Source organism: Meleagris gallopavo, chromosome 14 (assembly GCF_000146605.3).
Source record: "Meleagris gallopavo isolate NT-WF06-2002-E0010 breed Aviagen turkey brand Nicholas breeding stock chromosome 14, Turkey_5.1, whole genome shotgun sequence".
Classification (NCBI taxonomy): domain Eukaryota; kingdom Metazoa; phylum Chordata; class Aves; order Galliformes; family Phasianidae; genus Meleagris; species Meleagris gallopavo.
Window position 1 is genome coordinate 7,310,594 of NC_015024.2, and position 20,237 is coordinate 7,330,830.

At 35.6% G+C, this 20,237-nt stretch overlaps 1 protein-coding gene across 3 annotated transcripts in view; it reads left to right on the plus strand.

Moving 5' to 3' along the window:
- CACNA2D3 (calcium voltage-gated channel auxiliary subunit alpha2delta 3) overlaps positions 1–20,237 on the plus strand; it is a 399,128-nt gene that overhangs the window by 357,822 nt on the left and 21,069 nt on the right. Inside the window, exons 29-33 of one of the 3 annotated variants that reach the window (XR_004161297.1) lie at positions 851–913; positions 4,492–4,562; positions 12,117–12,162; positions 13,635–13,710; positions 16,882–16,934. Coding sequence is in view for 2 of the 3 variants with exons in the window: in XM_010718481.2 (XP_010716783.1) it covers positions 851–913; positions 4,492–4,562; positions 13,635–13,710; positions 16,882–16,934; positions 18,499–18,554 (319 nt within the window). In the remaining variant the exon portion in view is untranslated. Of the gene's footprint in view, positions 1–850; positions 914–4,491; positions 4,563–12,116; positions 12,163–13,634; positions 13,711–16,881; positions 16,935–18,498; positions 18,555–20,237 lie in introns of those variants that run through there. The other 2 variants (XM_010718481.2, XM_031555548.1) reach the window with 2 other exon arrangements.

Genomic DNA, 20,237 nt, shown 5'->3' on the forward strand with positions numbered 1-20,237 from the left:
TTTTTACAAAGATGTCACTAGAAACATTAGCTGATTTAGACCAATGATAGAAATATGTTATAGATTTAACACTGACGTAGGTTTTTGGCAATGATGAAGAGAAACTGAGTTATATCATGGTTTGAGTTGTACCTTATGCTTAAACTCCAAAGCACAGTAATTAAAACTTTGCCTGTAGCGAATAACTCACTTGAGGTTAAAATAGAGCATGAATGTATAGAGGGAAGCACTGATTTCAGTTTATCTTGCTTTATACAAGTTATAAGTCTGACCTACGAAAAGCTAACAGTCTTACCTCTGGATCCAGTTCCCAATTAAAAACACAATTTGAAAAGCTTTAAGAGACCTGTGGGGCCTCTTATGCAGAAGTTTCTGGTTCCCTCCCCCACTGACCAAATTAAAAAATATTACCTGCTCCCCTGTTAGTCCTCCAGGCAGACACTGTGTTTTCATTAATACATCATTAGGGTAATGACATTGTGCTGATGTTTTTCTCCCAACACAGGATAAGCAATCAGGAGTAGCAGCTCTGTGCCTTTGCAACTTTGTTACAAGGAGATATTTTTAAGAATGAATTTAAAAAAAACAATGACCCTGTTCTTTTTATATTTGTTTACAGTTTATCTTACAGCCTCTCTTTATATATACATCTTTTTGTTTTGCATGAACTTTGCGTAAAAGTCTAGATCAGATAGCATCCCATTGGTGGAGACTACACTTAGAAGTTGGGTTAGCCATTAGAAGAACCTGATGGCTTTATTTGTTTAGAATGTCATTTGGAAGTAAACAAAATAACACTACTGCATCCTAAAAATAAAGTTAGAACTGTATGTTGGTATTACTTTTTCAGGCAATCAACTGTTACCTAATAGACAACAATGGATTTATTCTAGTGTCTGAAGACTATGGGCAGGTAAGTGAAAGATTTTTATTCAGCCCTCTCATGTAGCACATTTATGTAATTGTTATTCTTAAATAGGTCACTGTCTTAAAATGTTAAGTAACTAGTAGCATAACACTGAAAACTTCCATCAATAAAATGTGACAGAAGCTCAGTTTCTATCTCCCACTGGTGTGGGTTCTGCTCTTAAACTCCTAAACGTTCCCTCAGAGGACTTTTTTTGCTGCAAGAAGGTCTATCTTCCGTAAGACCTTTTTACCCCCAGAAGAAAGATTCTTCTCTGTGGAATTTTGCCACCAGTAAAGTGTGAGAAGAGGGTGAGGAGGCTGGGGATGAAGAACTCTTACATTCAAACTTCAGATAATGAAGTGATATGCAGCTGTTTGTTGAATTTACTTTCTGAGTACATTACAGTTACTGGTGGATAAAAACTAAGCACCACAATATATAGCATAAGGATCATGATTCATGGAGACCACTCAAAACATTGATTTGCTCTGCTTCTTCGAAAATGACTGAAGAACATGTAGCAGTTCAATTCTGTGAGCTTTATGAAGAACCCACCACTATCCTCATTAACTTTGCCTGGAAACAGTTGGGATGGTGCCCCAATTACACCAGAGTTGTCTGAAGTTGAATTTCTTTTATGTGTTGGTACTGTGAATAGGATTTACACATGTTCTTACTTAGCCCTTAGGTGAATTAAATTTGTTGTGACGAGGTTGGTTACTGAGAAACATAGCTATCATAAAGAGCTTTGGGTGACTTAGAAGAGTGACTTGAGAGGAGAGCTACAAAAAACCAAACCTCTAAGTTGACGGTGAAAAAGAAGCCAAACTGAGCATTTTGCTTTTAGATTTAAAACATGAAATACATCAACTTTAAATCTAACACTTCTGAAAGCAAAAAGGTACAGATGTTTTTTTCATAGCTCTGAAGTAGCTGGATAACATTTCCTCACTGTCCCTCTGTACCTCATTCCATTTTGGTTGACACTTTAAAAAGATTGTTAGCAAGTAGTAACAAGGGAAGCAAAATTTTCTGAAACTGTTGTCCTTCCTATACTATACTAGAGCATTAACTGCTCAACAGATAATGTGCTGTGCTTTGAAGTAATCATTCTTCACAATATGTTGTCTTCATGCAAAAACCAAGGACTGAAATTTAATATTTTGTTTTACTTTATTACATACATTGCTTTATCCTTTTGGAATGTCAAGCATGTTGTGAATATAATTCCAAGATGGACCCATAAAATTACATGAACCAAAAATATGATGTTATTTAAAAATGTTATGTTAGAAACAGTGGTGTGTTGTTTTTTTTTTCTCTCTATGTATTAAGTACGTATTTTTACTTAATTAAGGCAAAGAGTAACACTCATTGTAGAATAATCTTCATGCACTGAAAACTTTTTATCTGGTTATTCTCCCAGATTATTGTGTGCAATTGCATACGGTATTTTTGTAGCTCATTTGCTAGCTGGTAGTTGGCTACAACCAATAAATATGATTAGGAAGACATTTTTCCTTTGGTAGGTCATCTTATACTAGCTGGTACATATTCCCTTGAAGAACCTATTATGGAGAGATGCTGGACAAACATTAGGCTAGACATGTGTAATGACTTAGATTTCAAGTTGCTACTGGTAAAGCATCAAAAATGTATGTGAGTCTAAAAGCCAAACTAGCATATCCGTTTTCTGGGAAAGAAGGAAAGTATCTGAGAATCATACACTGCTGACAGAATGTCAGGAAACAGGTGATAAAATGCAGATTTTTCAAGAACCCTACTGGCAAGATTTATGGAATTTTGTTCCTATGTCACTGCCTCCTGATGTACATATATAGGAAGAAAACCTTTCTGCCATGTCATGGCATAAGGTGCTAATTCCTGTTCTGCCATATCCAGCACTGGTAGCTCCTTCAAAATACTTACCTGCTTAACTGCTGTTAAACTCAGCCATTAGTTAGGACAGATCCAAGCCACAGACAGTCAGTTTTGTTGATGTAACACTAAAGTAATAGTATGATAATTACAGTCTATGCTTTTTACACACATATGTCTATATATATGTATGTACACACTCTTTCTTTGTTGGTGAAGGAAGGAATAGGGAAGTGGGATGATGCCTTTTCAGTTACTCACCTTTCTGGGCTTATTTCAGTGCTGTTTTTTCTTTGGACTTGCCAGAAATGGCCTGAACCACTCTAAAAGTGGTCTTGTTCTGGGGCACTGTAATTCTTCATTTGAGTTACCACTAAATCCAAATATATTAAAAAATAACAATTGTTTGGGTGTTACTACTTTGGGGAGAACTGGCATTTACAAATGGAGCTTTTATGGAAAGAACTGTCACTGAAATGTCTTCATAAGACTGAAGCATAACTTAATAAATCATGTTTATTGCTATCTAAGGTTATACTAGTCATTTATGGTTTGGGCTTTTTGACATTAGCTGACTGCCTCTCCCATAGTTAGGATAATCTTTCTTCATCAGTCAACTAGCGCTATTGAAGCTAGTATTTTTAGTCATATAAACTACAAATGTTCCTCTTGTTTCTAGGAGATTTTGCACACCCATATGTTTTGGAAAATGTTCCAAGTTTCCCCTGAGTTTAAAAAAAAGAAAAAAAGGCGATACTTGCTTTTTAGGTAGAGGAATGCATTTTCTTGGCTTGGACTGTAACTTCTCTGCCTGCAAAATCCCAGGTGCATACTTGAGGTCAAGTAAGTTCCTTGTAATGGAATTGGGGTTTAGTTCATACAAAACCTATGGAATTCATGCAATTTGAGAGTGTAGTGCCCTTTCCACCAATAAATTGTGGGATTTCTCGCTTTAAACACGATGGAGAACATATCCGATCCTTATGGGAGTTGAGGTCCTCAGATCAGAAAATGTCTTCCCAACCTAGAAAAAAAATGCTGTACGTACAAGATTTTTGAATTCCATATGAATGGCTACAGAAAATGGAGTCACTTCCATCTTGCATACCAAATTCATAATGTGAATGTTTGCTTTCTCAAAAGAGATTTATTTTTATTAGTCCACATCTACTGAACAAGGACAAAATGAGTAATTCATCAGGCTGAGTGGTTTTAAGTATAAAATGACTTTGAATGAAGTTAAAATTTCTAGGACTGATGAAATGTACTGTCCTGGTTCCTTAAACAGGTCATGCAGGAATTATAAACAATGCTTTTTTATGACCGCTTATGAAATCCTCTCACAACCTGTTTATATCTTCCTGAGTAACATTTTAATCACAAGGGTTTGTGATCAGATTAATGTGTTTCCTTTGCTAGCTTTAGGTTGGGATGGCTTTTATTTCCGGTATTAGACGTTATATAATGTCCCTCAATCTATTGTATAAGCTCTCACATCTGCTCAGGGGTAATAATTTAGTCTGTATAACTTGCCATGACTATGAAGTCCTCTTCAGTTTTTATGTAGCAATAGTCATGAAAACCTATCTATGTAGCTGTCAAACCGACTCTTGTCAGATCATAGAATATGCCAGTTTAAATTATATCCATTTTTGTTTCGCATTTTTCTACATCTGGTAATTTTTTGTATTTTTTCTTTGCAGACTGGTAACTTTTTTGGGGAGATTGAAGGGGCTGTGATGAACAAATTACTAACAATGGGCTCCTTTAAGAGGTAAGAATTACATCAGTGTTTTATCTCTTACAAAATGTTTCAAAAAAAAAAAAAAGCCAACAAAACAAAACCAAAGTCATATAAAGAAAGGCCAAAATTGACAGCTTGGCTGGATTCTCATTATGCCTTTTTTCTGTATTCTGTATGATAATTTGTTAAACGTTTTGGAGACAATCAACAGGGAGTTCCTTTTTTATTGGACTGTGATGCTAAAACCTTGTGCCTCTCCTGTTCCCACTTTGCTCAAGTGGAAATGAGATTAGACCGTATCTACTACTGAACAGTTCTAAATGGCTCTAGAGCAAATCACCGATAAAGCATTAAACATCTTGACCCGTAAAAAGTTGGAGATTGCTCAAATCACATAGTGAACGATGCCCTATTGTTCTAAAAGTGTTCTGCCAGTAATTCTTTCACCTCGTATGTTAACTGACCTTTGAACATTTCTGTGACTATTGGCTTAATCTTGCTATCATCATGACAATATAACTAATAGTGATTTGAGTGTTGTCCTTTGAAATAAATTAAGCATCCTGGAAAAGTAAGAAAACTTTTCCCTGTAACTCAGCACCGAAGTCTTCATGGCTTTCACATATCCTGAGAACTGTTCCTTATCCCTTTGTCCCCTTCCAACTCCTGCAAGAGCGTGAGAGAAGTGCAGTGCATGTGCATAGCACTTTCCACTTTTATCTTCCTGCGCATTTCTAGCTTAAAAAAATGACACATCGCTGTTCCCATCAACCACTGAATTTAGTTACTGCATGCAGGGTGTACACAGAGGCTTTCAAAACAGATGGCTTTTGTGTTTCCTGGGTAAACCAGCTCTCTTAAAGGCAGAAAGCTTTCCATGTGTATTATAGGCAGAAAGCTTTTACTCTGTGCATTATAGCTGAATACCACTCGCAGTAAATGACTGACCTGAAATAGAAAGATCTAGCGCTCACTAAATCATCCCACATCCTCATTCTTTGAGGGTGGCAACCTTTGTGTGTTTAGCATTACATTCTTAACATGTGCTATAAAAGGAAGTGAAGTAATACCTATTTATAGAATGAGCTCTACAATGGAAAGATCTGTTTATACAAGAGCTGAAGAATTTTATTTAATGCAAACAAAATAAAAAGTTTAGCTAAAATCAAAGGAAAAAGTCTTTAATTTGCCCTTTTTTTTTTTTTTTTTGTCCTGCCTAGAAAGGCTTTCTAACAGTGTATCTACTAAACAATTGACGGTGGTGAACACCTCGATTGAGAAAACAAAGGCTGCACTTCTTGACTATTCCACCTAAGCTGCGGTGGGCACCAATTTGACGTGGATCATTGGCTCAGGATATTTCTGGTCTGTAGCTGTGAGGGAGTTACAGATAATGAAACCACTAGCTCCATGAAACAGAGCTGCAAGCTAAAGAAATGAAAACACGATGAGCCAATTATTTAAGAACAATAAACTGGTCATTGCCAATCAGTTAAAAATGGGGAGAGAATCAAAGTGGTGTAATTGCTCTAAATGAGCCACCTCCTTTTCCTGCTGTACAGCAGATAGCTCAGTGCAGCAACAGAAAACAAACTGTCTTCGAGCTGTGCTGGATGAGATCTTTAAAATAAATTATTCCACCAACTTGAATAAAAAATCTTTGCTGCCTCTAATGAACAACTCAGGCATATGTACTGTATTTTTAAGGTTGCTAATTGAGGGAAGTTTATTTATTTATCTTAGGGAATAAAAGAATAGAAAAAAGTAGAATGGTGCAGTGGTAAAATATATTATCTTGAGGGCACATAAACATTGCATTACCTGTGTCATTGCTGCTCTTAGCATAAAGGCAAAATGAGAGACCAAGCTCTGATCTTAGCCATTCATTCCAGAGCCCGTCCTTCCTTGCAACTTATTTCTAATACGAAGTCTACCGACCAACAGCTGAAATAAACCTAACATTGCCCTCTCAGGCCTCGTCTTGCTCCTTTTTCGTTTGTTTTAGAGGTAGAAGGTTCCACAGTGCCTGTTCTTCTCTACAGAAGAGTTTCCTGACATGCCCCATATCTATGGGGATGGGAGCCCTCTTCCTTTGCTACCAATAACCTGAGTAGGAGTGCAGATACGTGCTGCTGCCTCGCAGATTCATACTGGCTTTCAGGCTCTCTGGCCACAAAAGGAATGAAATAACCCTTTGTGAGTTCACTCAACTACCACTCATTCGGAGGGATAGAGAAGTTCTTTTCAGGATTGAGCTGGAGGTGTTAAACAAAAGGGGGTTGTTTGCTCCTGACTATGTTTCTTTTCAACCTGCAGCAGGATGAAATTCAATTTTTGTGTTAGCTGTTTATTTTTTAAAGTGAACTTAAATACCTCCTTCCCTCCCTAATTTCTTTAAACTCAGTACTTCTTTTGAATTCTATTTATGTATATATGTGTGTATATTTTCTTAGTTTATGGATTTTGTATTTAGAGGAAAAAATGGTATCAGTGTCTCCACAGCAACGTGATGTTCTGTGATTTCTTTTAGCAAGATAATGTTTACCTTATACCCTGAATATTGCATACATAGTTAAAACATGATTTAAATTCATTATTAAATAAATTAAGATGTGCTTATGGAAAAGTATCTGCTTCACATAACAGAAAAAAATGTGTCTTTATTGATTCCTCAGTACTCTGCTTATGTAAAAACAGTGGGGGGAAAAAATGATGGCTAGAAGCATGAAATATAAAGAAAAATAATAACATTCAGAAAATCAAGAGCCATCAAAGTAATGAGATCCCCAAATAAATGAGTTTAATAAATCTGTTATAAAATATTTAATCTCTTGACTTGAAAACGGCTTGGTACTTTCCAGTACAGGGAAAGCCAAGCAATTCTATAAGACAAATATGGAAGCAGCATCATTTCCTCTTAACGGTTTTGCTTCCACCAGGCATGCTCTTGGTTTCTGAGGAGAAATCTGTGCTTTGGTGTCTCATGGTATTGTTAGGATAGTTGACTGAAATAGTGCATCCTCAAGTTCCAGTTTTTCCAGATGCTAAGGCTCACTCTAATAAGCTCTTGTTGCTTTGAGAGCTTCCCTGGTTTCTTCCTTCTTCATCCTTTGTTCCTTTATCTTTAATCACGTTTCCTAGTGAATAATGCATACTGTTTATGCCCTTATGGCACAGTCCAGTTCCTTCACCTTTGTTCTCTAAATGCACTCACATAGGGGCCGACTTTCATCTCCCTGACTTGACTCACTTCATAATCCAAATTTAACAAGTGTTTTGCCTCTGGGTTATGAGATTATACAAAAATTCAAAACCTTTGCTAAGCCACTCCAAGAGAGCAAAACATTTCTAGAGCCAAATTATGAAAACAGTAACTGTTTGATCAGGTTGCTAATTCCCATGAGGCAGCGCAGCCTCCAAATGAAGGATATTCTTCTGTTTAGTTTAGGCTACTTTGTCTTGTTTAAGCATTTGATTCAATTAAATATTCTTGAAATTGTGTGAATACAACACTGCTATATTTATAAATCGTATTTATTTTCATGTGTACTTCTACAGTCATTGATTTAACCTTTAAAAATATAATGGCATTCATTTTGTGTTTATTTGGAATTGTTTCTGAATGTAGATCTGTACTTTGGAGAAGATCAGTACTAGGGTAAAGGAACAATTCCAGAAAGGTTTACTTAATCTGTTACTGGATAAATGTTGATTATAAAGATTCTATCTTTGGTAGTAATTTATTTTGTAAAAGTGAGCTCAAGATATACCCCATGTTTAGGGCATAAATACTAGAATCAGAGAATGATTTAGATTGAAAGAAGGCTTTGAAGCTCTTGTAGTGCTACCCTTCTGACATGGGTGCAGACATCTTTCTCTAGGTCTTTTTGCTCAAAGACCATCCAACCTGACTTTGAACATTTCCTGTGATAAGACACCCACAGCTTCTCTGGGGGACCTATTCCAGTGTCTCAACTCAGTCATCATGAAAAATTTCTTCTTTATATGCAATTTAGGTCTACCCTTTTACAGCTTAAAACTGTCATTTCACTATATGTCCTGGTAAAAAAAATTAATGAGCTTTGCAATTTATTTCTGCCCAAACATTATTATCATCTCCTGTATTAACTGTCATCTATGGAGTATTTATTAAGCATACACACTGATTCTTCAATTTCTAGATGAATAATATGTAATTATCCTGCTCTGAAGAGTGACTTTCCATTTTCAGCAATGGAAATGAAATAGCTGTCAAAGAGAATAATACAGCAGACTGTCTAGTGCAGGGTTACAAACAGACCTTGTTCCTAGCTGCATGCTGCTTGTAGGTACAGAATAACGTACTTCACTGCCCTCTTGTCATCACCAATGACAAGGAACTAGACTTGATTTTTTTCACATTTGCCAGATGTACGTCTTGTACTCATGCTCTGAAACTCTCCTCTTGTTGTGTGGATGTTTTCTACTCCTATCTTGTCCTTGTGACATCTAAAATTAATGTCTCAAAACAGTTTGGGTGTAATTTCAATTTACATCTCTGTAAATATTGCTACTAATTTCATGGAGAGAATTAGTATTTTGGGATCCTTTTACCCACCTAAGGAGAAACTCAGACATGTGCAGTGTAAATGAATTGTCATTCTGTAAGCTGAAAATGCAGACTGAGTTGTGGGTTTTATACATTTTATGCTCTGGAGCACTTTGGCAACTAGGAATAGCTGAATTCAAAGCAAAGGTATGTGATGACAAGTTCGTTTTCTCAAAATGCTCTGATTTATTTTTAAGCTTTTTTTTTTTTCATTTCCTTGGTGATGAAAAATACTAGTTTGACTGCTTCTGGATATTGATGATTTATAAATGAAAGGAGAGCCAGAAAAGAAACAGTATATAACTTCATACGCTGTGCTGCTATCTCCCAGCAGGGACCCTCTCTAGATTTAAGACATAGACTTATTCTTCACAGCATTCCATACTGTCCCTTCTCTTCCTCCTTGCAAGAGTATGAGGCAGGCTACACATCTTCTGTCTGAGTTAATGAACACCTTGCCACCAGAAGTAAGCGTTAGTCACTGCTAAATCTCATGTAGACCACTGGGAAACAGCAGCATCAAAAAATTAGGACTTCTTTTATCATTGGCTTCCTATGCTTGTTTTCTGCACTTCATTTCTTATGTTTATTCCATGATAAGAAGTGTATTATTCTTATAAATTATTTTAAAATCCCCAACTATCTTGAATTGATGATAAGGTATTTGAAATGTTTGCCTTGAAAATTCTTCAACTATTATCAGTGATGATATTTCACACTGCCACCTAGAAATCCATAGGTATGCTGAAAATCTAGCTAGAAGCAATAGAATACATCTATTGGCATAGCCTGTACTGCTAGCAGGTCTTAATTTTCTTGAACTAGATTTGCACTTTCTTGTTGCAGAGTATAAGGCTGGAATTTGCTATATCTGGAAGTTAACTCAAATGTTTTTTGCTGAAATCTGTTTGTCTCCTGAAGTTGCACACCTCATTTAATTTAGAGAAAGTTATCTTCCATTAGCTCAAGACAATTGCACACACCTTGGATTTCTCCTATGTCTGATGTTGAAACCAATTCCTGCACAGACATCAGTAATGAAGTGTGGGAATGGGGGTAGTAAGCAACGTGGGTATGTTAGAAAGTCCCAGTCATGTTGACTTCAGCAAAGCTCTCCTGTGGATTGCTACAGAATAGAATTGGGCATCTAGATGGGTTTAAAATTAGATTGTGGGAAGCAGGCAATTATGTTCGCTAAGTATAGTCAGTCGAAAAGGATACGGGTAGCTGCAAACAGTTATTTAAAACTGTAACACAATCACTTCAAAAAGGGTAATCTGGAAGTCTTTCTTTCTGCAACAGTGAGTTAAGTCTGTCTGAATGAGGGAAAGATTATTTGGTAAAATCTCAAAGACATTAGCAATAAAATAACACTTGAGAAATGACACCTGAACACAGAAGCACTACAGTGTCTTAGAGTACTGTTTTGACTACCAATGCTGTAGTAGCCTTTGCAAGGAATAAGGCTGGAAGGCTCTTACTATTACATTTACAAGTATAAAAACAAAACAAAGCAAAACTGTATTTGAATTTGTTAATGCCTTGGAACTCGTTTATACTGAGCTTCAATACCATTCATAGAGACAGAGAGTCTAGAATTGATTCAATATGTTGTAGTGTTCAGATTTCAACATGGCTATGGGCTTCATCCACAGATCTTTGAAGTGTAGTGCAAAATTCCTTTTTGTTTTTAGCACGAAAGAATCAGGTCTTTGTAAGATCGTTTGGCAATAGTGTTTTGGCAGGTATATTTTGTACATTATGTATTACAGTAGTTTGAGTAGTCTTTAGAAACTTTCAGATAGGTGTTGAACCTGCCCACTCTGAAAGTCACTGACATGGGAATACTTGTTTAAAAACTAGAACTCTTTCCAACTCTTCCAGGCTTTTTTTTACATCTGTCATGCACTTTTCTAAAGTTTTCTAAAGATTAGCCCCTTTTAAATTTTTTTCTCTCTTTAAAAAAATTTTTTTTTGCAAACTTGTTCCTGAACCAGAATCTTCACAGTGGCAACATCTTCAAACATATTTACTACAGCTAAGCTTGTTTTATCACCCGTAGATGATTCAAGCGTTTCCAAACAACAACGTTATAGTGTTCCATACTGATGTTGACATTTTTCTTACAACTGTTCTTCTCCTCCATACTCAAAACTTTAATATTTTTTCCCTTTTAAGTAAGGTGCTACTTAACTACACAAATTTTAACATTTTTATTCTAGTTACTCATAATACAGTTCTAGATTTTTGTCTACTCCATGCAGTACAGTACAATAATACACAAATCTAGCATGTTGTGGCACAGTATCAGTTATATTTCTGATTATTTGTGTGAGCACAAACTTCAGTCTTTCATGTTTGAGCATTTGAAGAAACTATTCTGTCTATCTTAACTGTAATACTGACAGGCATAAATACTGGGGGAGGGGAGAAGGCTTTTTTCCAAATGTTTAATATCAGTGCACAATAATAGCATTTCGTTAACACTTCTTAACAGGATAACAAAATTCACAGATTGACCAAGTTGTTTTAGTGTATGATATGAAAGTTGAGAAAATGATTGCATTTTCCAGTACTACATGGAAGGTCACCAAAATTATTATGAAACCTTTTACAAAGAATGAAGACAGAGTTGAGTGCTATTCAACTTGTTGCACTCAAGATGAATGAGACCATATCATCCACATATAATTCTTTGATTGCTTTGCAGAGAGCGCGTTAAAATCCTTAAACTGTCTTGTATGTGCACGTATCTCCTGCCACCATCACTAGCACATCCATGTGGACATACAGTAGAGTTCTTAACAGTAGAGGAATGAAATAGTCAAGTCAATCAGGACTGGAAAGGCAAGCTATAGAGATTACCTTACGGGGATTTTATTCTGACCATGGCTAAAGGGGAAAAAAATAAAAGAATGCTAGGGAAAGTGGTGTATTACTGCATGCCATACAGGCAGCACAGCTTACACCATGTACTGCTCTGTTTGTCTTGGCAGATCTGTGTGCGTGGATCTGGCTGTGGGCGTGATTCTGCCAAAGATGGTCAGTGTTCAACTTACACCGATGTTTAGGTCTCTAGTTATGCGTTTGTCTACCATGTGCCTCTCTCTGCCAGTCCACAAAACAATGGCTTCCTAGCCATTTCTATTCTGAAAATAAGATGAAACGAATGATGTAAGCTCTATGACAAAGTACTAAATGTTTAGCTGAAGCTGCAAGATCCAATATATTTAGATATTTTGCCTGTAAACCAAAAAGAAAATATAGTGCATTGTAAAGAAGAGTTTAGTGATGGTTGCTGTCACAAAATTAGATCAGAAGAAATTGTATACAGTTTCTATCATAATATTTTAAAATGTTTTGTTGGTACAGGTTGCTATGTTTCATGGCATGCAGTGCAGAATGCCTTATGGTGGTACTGAATGCATTTCATGACCTGGTTTTGGCAGCTTCTGGGACATCCCTTCCATAGCTGAACTTGTGTGCGCTCCTTTCCATTTCACTTAGAAGCAAGGCACACATTGCAAAATGTTGAAGTCCCATCTCATACATCTTTAAGACATATATGTCCAAATGTATTCTCTTGTCCCTCTGGTGATGCAAAAGTCAAATGGATATATTCAAATAAAGCTAGTAACATTCATGTATCTACATTCATTGTAACTTATCAGCTACAGATTCTTTACATACAGATGTTAACTTCTTTTTATGTATGGATGTAATTGTTAATTGTTCTATGGACGGACAGATTTAGAGAAATAATCACAGCTCCATATACTATCTCTGAGTTCTGGATTTTACATTTAGATCTCTGAAGTGTGTCAATGAGTAAAAGCATAAGCAGAAAGAAACTGCCACTTATTATGCATCTGAGGAGGCTTCTAGCATACGTTGATTGCAATGGGTACCTGACATGAAATACTTGCCCTCGTGAAAAGATGCAAAAGGAAACCCAACCTGTCTCAATTGTCTGTCCCACGAATACACTGAAATATCACTTCTCTCTTAGGAAGCAACTGTTATTTCAACTTCGTTATGTTAGAGATGTTAAAACTGCGGAAGTGACATTTTGTCTTTTCTGGAGTTTGAATGGTCTGTTGTGAGAAGCCCCTCAAATGCATAGGTTCTTTCACTTCCTGGGGCTAAATGTGCTGATCTCAGTCCAGAACCAATTGTTTAAGCATCATGTTGAATGTGTCTTCTCCTCTTCCTTTCATCGTTTATCTCATTGTGTGTTACACTGTATGTGTATCTTCCCTTTTTTCTCACAGTTATGCTTTTGCTTTGTTCTGCAGTCTGATAAAATCCTTACAAAGTTTTCACATAGTTTCTCACCTTTATTCTCCTTTGTGCAAATGTATTTTAATAATCCCTTTCCTTATTTTCCCTGCTGCCCTTCCTTTTTTTCCCCTTTTTTTTCCTGTCTACTTTGTGAGCAGACTGTTTCATATCACCATGTTTACTCCACTGTGTTTTCTCCTTTTAGTCAAGCAGTTTTCTGTTCTTCTCTGTAGAATTACACTTTATGACTACCAGGCCATGTGTAGAACAAACAAAGAGAGTAGCGACAGTGCCCATAGCTTACTGGACGTAAGTACAGTGAATTTTATGAGCACCTTTCCATGCACTCATCAAAGAAAATTGTTGCAAATATGTCATGGCCATTCTAAGCCCATTATTTTAATTTGGAATGCTTAATTTTCTTGCGTTTATCATAGTGCATACAAGGAATGGTTCATTATAAACCAAAGGGAAGTGTTAAGCGTTTTTGAGTTCAAATACTTATGCAGTCATTCTTACACTGGACTTTCATTTCTGTCTGACATTCCATCAGACTGTCCATTGCAACATGTGAGTCTACCTCAGGACTTTTTGAAATTGTACTTTCTTTAGGGGGCTGGAAACACACATGCCTTTTCTGCGTGTAAACACATACACACAAGTAATGATGGAATTGAAATTTAAAATTTATTTATGTATATATTTATATATATATATATATGTGAAAGAATTGGTTCATTGGTGAAGCATACAACTGAATGATTGTAACATTTTTTTTTTCACAGTATTTGAAGAAGATATCTTTTAAAATAAAATGTCAATGATTATTTGAACCCTTCTCTAGCAATCAGCTCTGGATACAAACCCTGTCTCTTTGCAAGGCCTGACTAGCATAAAGTCAGGCCTAGCAAGGATGACACATCTTTCTTCCCAAATCATGTCTAATTTAATAATCCAAGGGTATTTTATATATGTTACTGATTACTTACAGTAGTCTATCAGTTAGAAATAGTTATACTGTAGATCTTGCATATTAAACAGGATTTTTTTTTTAATGGCAGTTTGATCATGAAAAATTATGTAAAAGCATAAAACAAAAGCAAAATACTGCTGCAATTTTACCAGTCTAGAGAAGTTGTCTGGTATTATTTTTAAATAAAGAGGGATCCAGCTTGAAAAAAATAGCCTGCCTGCTTAAACTCTTGCGGAAATATCAAAGTTCTGGCAACTTCCAAATATTTATAAATATATAGCATCTATGATTTGTTTATATGCACTTTCCAGACTTATTCACTAATGCCTGAACCTGAAATAAGATTGGTATATCATGAAGTACTGGGCTGTGCAGTGAGACTTACACTGTTGGTGAAACAGTGCAGGACACTGTGATTCACATTTGCACAAAAAATTTAAAATATATTAACACTTTTAGCAACCTTCCATCCTGGGACTTGGGGCTTCAACTAAGTGTGCACGAGTACTCACGGCATATCCTTTCCCTATTTTGTTAAAGATATGAAAACTCTACTTTCAATCCTCAAGGGCTTATGTCAAGTTCAACAAGAAAGATGGGCAGAGCTCTGGATAGTTGCCTATTTTTCTGTTGATTCTGCCACTTCTAATAACTGTGTCTACAGAGAAAGTACAAAGAGAGCTTGTAAAAAAAAAAAGAGCAACAAAACAGATAGAGGCAGACTCCTCAAAAGTATTTTTTTTATTTCTTTTGTTTTACTCCCACAGATTTGCACACATAGATTAGATTATAGGGCAGCATTCCATAATGTAAACAACGTATTTGTTCCCAAATATTTATAATTCCACTTGAAAATTACCATTGTATAAGTATACTACTAGATATAGAGACTGAGAAAATTCTTTAAAAAGTTCAAAAACAAATATTAATGCTTTAAACAGCAGAGAAGTAGAATATAAGTGAAAGACCATGTGTCAGCTGTCCCACAGCATTCTGCCACAATTGTGGAAAGCAAGTCAGGGGCTGGACCCTGGCATCTGGTGCCAGTGTTCAGGTTGTGGAACTAAAACAATAAATTAGAGATGGACAAGGTTTACAGATCGTTTGTTGATTTTCTTTACCAGTATAGGATTACTTCTTAAAAGGCAATCTGTTAGTTTGCTATTTAGCATATTTTCTTGTTTCAACTTATTTAAGTCCCAGATAAGCCTCCACAGGTTGCAAGGAAACCAGTGCCATGGGATGACCCAGCTCAACCTTTGTCTCTCAGTGATAGCTGAGATACATACAGAGAAAAAAGCTGGTTGCAGTTGTTGAGGGAACAGTCTTTAAGTGTGAAAGGCTGTCTTGATAAAATCCCATATCATGAGAGCAGATTTCTAGCAATGTAATGAATTCTTTTCCGCTAAAATTCCAACACATTTTTCTGATTTTGTAGTCATGATTTTGAAACCTTTTTATTTTCCAGATATATTTAAAGTTATTTCATTTTCTTTCAGCTCTCATATTGAAAGTCACATTCTTATAATACATATTATACTTTACATATATTAGTTACAAATAATAAGTAGTACATGTTATTTTCTATTACATAATTTGGTATTATCTAAGCCAAAGCGTACAACAAAATAGTTTTGTGTGGGAAATGTAAAGTTCTCTGATTGGGAATTAAAATGAAAAGGATGTTCCACAGAGCTGAAATTTTGTTTTGTCTTCATCCCTAGGTAATACTTACAGCTGTTTTATCTTCTCTTGTCAGACAGTACTTTATTGGAGAAAACCTTGACAGTCCTGAGCTGCGTTCTGCTGGCTTGTTATTTCAGAATTTCATGCCAGTGAACAATACACTTTCACAAATTAATAACCTTATGGATATTCTGTTTTAAAAAATAAACCAAAATTTTATGATTTATCTGTATTATTTGTAGTACTGTAAACACAGGATTTTAAAAATATTTGCTGTGTTGTAGGTGTTATAATCAAGCAAAATAAAAGAGGTGGGGAAGGATCTTAGAAATTACATTCAGTGCTTAAAAGTGAGCCTTTACTATGACACAGATGACTTTGTTTAGGTAATTTCAAATGACAGAAGCATTTCCTAGTCTCATTAGACGGAGATAATGAATAGAGATTTACATTGTGGAGAGGCAAGTCTGTGAGTTGCAGTCTAAGAAAAGCCCCATGTTTTCTTACAGAGCTGTTCCTCCAGCATTAGCCTGGGAAATAGGAACCCCTAGAGGTTAAATATTTAAGAATAGTTTGCAAAACTTTCCTTTTCCGGCTGATAATCTGTGTGTCCAACCAACCACATTAAAAGAAAATTTCATTACTGTATATTTTACTATTCAGCAGAATGGTATATTTTCTTTCATAACAAAATTATTGTTCTTTTTCTCATGCTTCCCATGCATTTTAATATCCATAACGTTGTCTTTCCATGAAGAATTCAGTTAAGATATAAATACTGCATGTTTTGCCCTTTTATTAAATGAGTTGCTTCTCTTCAGCCTTATAATGCCTTCTTTGCTGCAGTAAAATGGATTATGACAGAGCTTGTCTTGTAAGTAATTTTTTTTCAAGAGTTTAATGGATATTTATGCAAATTAATGATTATTTGTATTTTTTAATGCTTAATGAACATTTGTATTTTTTGTCATTTATGTATATTGTATTATTTTTATTTTATTATTTTCAATTTTGTAATAGTTCTCCATTTTTTCAGTCCAATTTAGCACTGTTAATATCTGAAAAAATCCCAGCTATTTGAAGGCGCAGTTGCACTTCTATTACATTATTCATGGTCGTCACTTCTATCTGTATGTCTTTGCTTATTAAGTCCAGCATATTGCAATATACAAACCAAATTTATTATTGCGGTTAAATTGAACACTGAATGTTGTGTTTAACACGAGTGTCTGGTTGTAATGCTGCTTGGGCAGGCTGTTGTGAGTACAGCAAACTGTTCGAGTGATTCATTGCGCAGTTCGTCATCTCCTAAATTTTAGTAAGATGGACCCTTTACAGATAAGGCGTACTCTGTAGACTGTATTCAATTTCCACCTTGTCTAATTCTTCTAACAATTGAAGTTAATATAAAATGAGCATTGCCCTTAGGAAAGTTTGTCAGTGAATTCACAGAGAAATACTGTATGAAGAGGAAGCCTATAAATTTATTGAATTTGTTTTACTGTATTTATCAGAGAGCAAGCTTGCAGATCGAACTAATTTTATCTCCCTTGAAATAGAATTAATCTTTTTTCTTGTAGTCAGTTTCTTTTAATTGCAAATTATATGAACTTCCCAGAGAATTTGGGATAAAAGGTAAGGAAAATCAACTGGGTGGCTATTGCCAGAGGGCAGAGATTGATCATAATAGCAGTGCTCAAAGTAAGTATCAGGAAAATAAATTGCGTTAAAATATGACTTTGATGCAAACCATAATAACTTCAAAAAATTAAGGAACTTTCTGTGGTTAGAAACGTTGTCGTTTCATGTTCATAAACTGGATATTGATTTTACATTCCACACTTAGACTAACTGATAGACAGATATGTTTCAGTCCATTCTTCAGAGCAAATCGAAGTATATTTTAGTGGGGAAAATGCTTACACTAGGTGTCTATTCAGAGCTGATTAGACACCGGTTAATCAGTCTTTGCTGCTCCTAGAAATAAAATAATTTTTATTATTTTAAATCCTGAAGTAATTGTGGGAATTATTTTATTTCTTCTCCTAGTGGTAGTGGGGGTAGTTATCAATCTTATGACATTTTACTGGAGAGTCAAAATGCATTACATGATGAAGGGGAGCTTTCAGTAATGTTCACCAATGAAAATACTGTGTGCTGCCATGCACTGAGAGTTTTTATGGGCAACAGATAAGAATAAGAATGTAGTTCAGCAGTAGGGAAATCTATGATTTATTAATAGGGTTTATTTTGGAATAAATTCCTGGTGGTAAGATACAACAGAAGCAGAAGTTGATAACCCCAGACTTACGTTAGCCACATGAATTTCAGTTCTGCATTAGCTTCTACTTAAAGTGGGATTAACAGTATCGAACTGCAGTCAATGTAGTGTACTGGAAACATTCTGTGGGATAATTTGAAAAATCTAATTTCTTTAGGTTCCTTGTGGAGTTTAATCTATGCAGTTGGTGGCACTCTGATCTAACAGCAAAAGGTAAGTGTAAATTCTGTTAAACTTTCTTTTTAAATTTAAATGTACATTAAAAAATTTGATTAAATAGTAGACTTCTGAATAAATGAGTTTTCCTTTTGTTTCAGCATTCTCTTCTCTTTTAATATTTCCTAAAATAAAAAGGAGAATTGAGTTCTTCTATGAATAACTAGAGTACTCGTGTGCTCTAAGAATGCAGTGCACTACTGTAATGGAAAGGTTAAAATAGTAGAGAATGGAATAGTAGAATTTCTTTTTCCTCTAAAATATTTCTCTTCATTCTAAGACGATCTGTGAGTTAAACAGTTACACTGCCTTTTTCTTCTTAATACTATGTTTCTTCTGGAGCTGTTATTATATGTATGGGGTGATTGTTCTTCAAAATGCCATTTCAACTTAGTTCCAAAGGAAAATGATAATCTCAATATAATTTCGGTATGGAAATTAAATTTTAAATGTTAAGATACTAAATTTTATGCTTTTACTTTTATACAATACAAGCTAAAAATATGTTTTGTTTTATTTTACTATTCAAAATTCTTCTGAAATAACAATGAAATTTTAAGAATCCCTAAGAACTGTAAGTTTTGAATTTCAGTTATCTCATATTTTCACAGATTTTTTAATGACATTTTAGAAGTGCTGCTCGGAATTAAAGAGCTAATTTGCATCAGTGCTAGTCACTGGGCTATTTCAGAGGCCAATTGTGCAGCACAGCATTTATTGGTACAGTGATTTAAAATGATTTTTTCAGCCTCAGCTTTGCAGTTTTCTATACTCCTCAGCAAAGCAGAGATCAAACATGTCGCTTTATATTTTAATTCCTATTTGCACTGGTACTAGGTTGTTATGCCAAAATAAAATCCTGGCTGAAAGTAGAGCATTGGGAAAATTGAACACCCTGATGCCCTGGAGTATTCCAGTGTCCTCTATCAGTAAGCAACTGGGCAGTGTCACCGTAAATGGCAAAGCACTTGTCAGCTTCAAGCTGATGTACCTATTGAGCAGAGAGAAAAGAAGGCTGATATGGAAGTCTGCTGGAGATGAAAGTTTCTAAGCATCAGCTTAGAGCAGCATTTCCCATACTGATGGAAACTGTGTATTCTTATTGTAACACTGCAGCCAATTTTTCTGTTATGTGAACAATGAGCTTAGTGTAAACTGAATGCACATGCAGAAACAGATCTCCATGAGAACCAGCTGTTTCATTATCAGCAGTTTCTATATGGGTCATCTGAAAACCACAACTCGCTTTCCAGTGATGTCCCTAATCATGATGAAAATGGATGACTGTGAAGGACAGCGGGGTTTTCTGTGCTAGTCCCAGGAAAGGCAAATCTGTTCCTATATTTGAAGAAGAATGGCGGGTATGCCAGCCATCACTCTTACTGTTTGCAGAACGGCACAAAGCAGCCTTAGTAGGGAATAGTTACTTTCTTTGGGGTGTTTTTTTCATGTGTACCTTACAAATGTGCCTTAATGTATCCCATTATGAAGTATCCAGTGACACTTGAATTGTGAGGTAGGGGAAATATCCTCTAAGGGCAGCATCCTTCCTCATCTCTTTAAAATAAATGTCTGTTTTGGTTTTTACACACGCTAACTACAAAAGGCAGCAATTAATAACTAGCAACCTTTCATTTCCTGAGGACAACACTTTAAATCAGCAGAGCGATTGAAGGATTT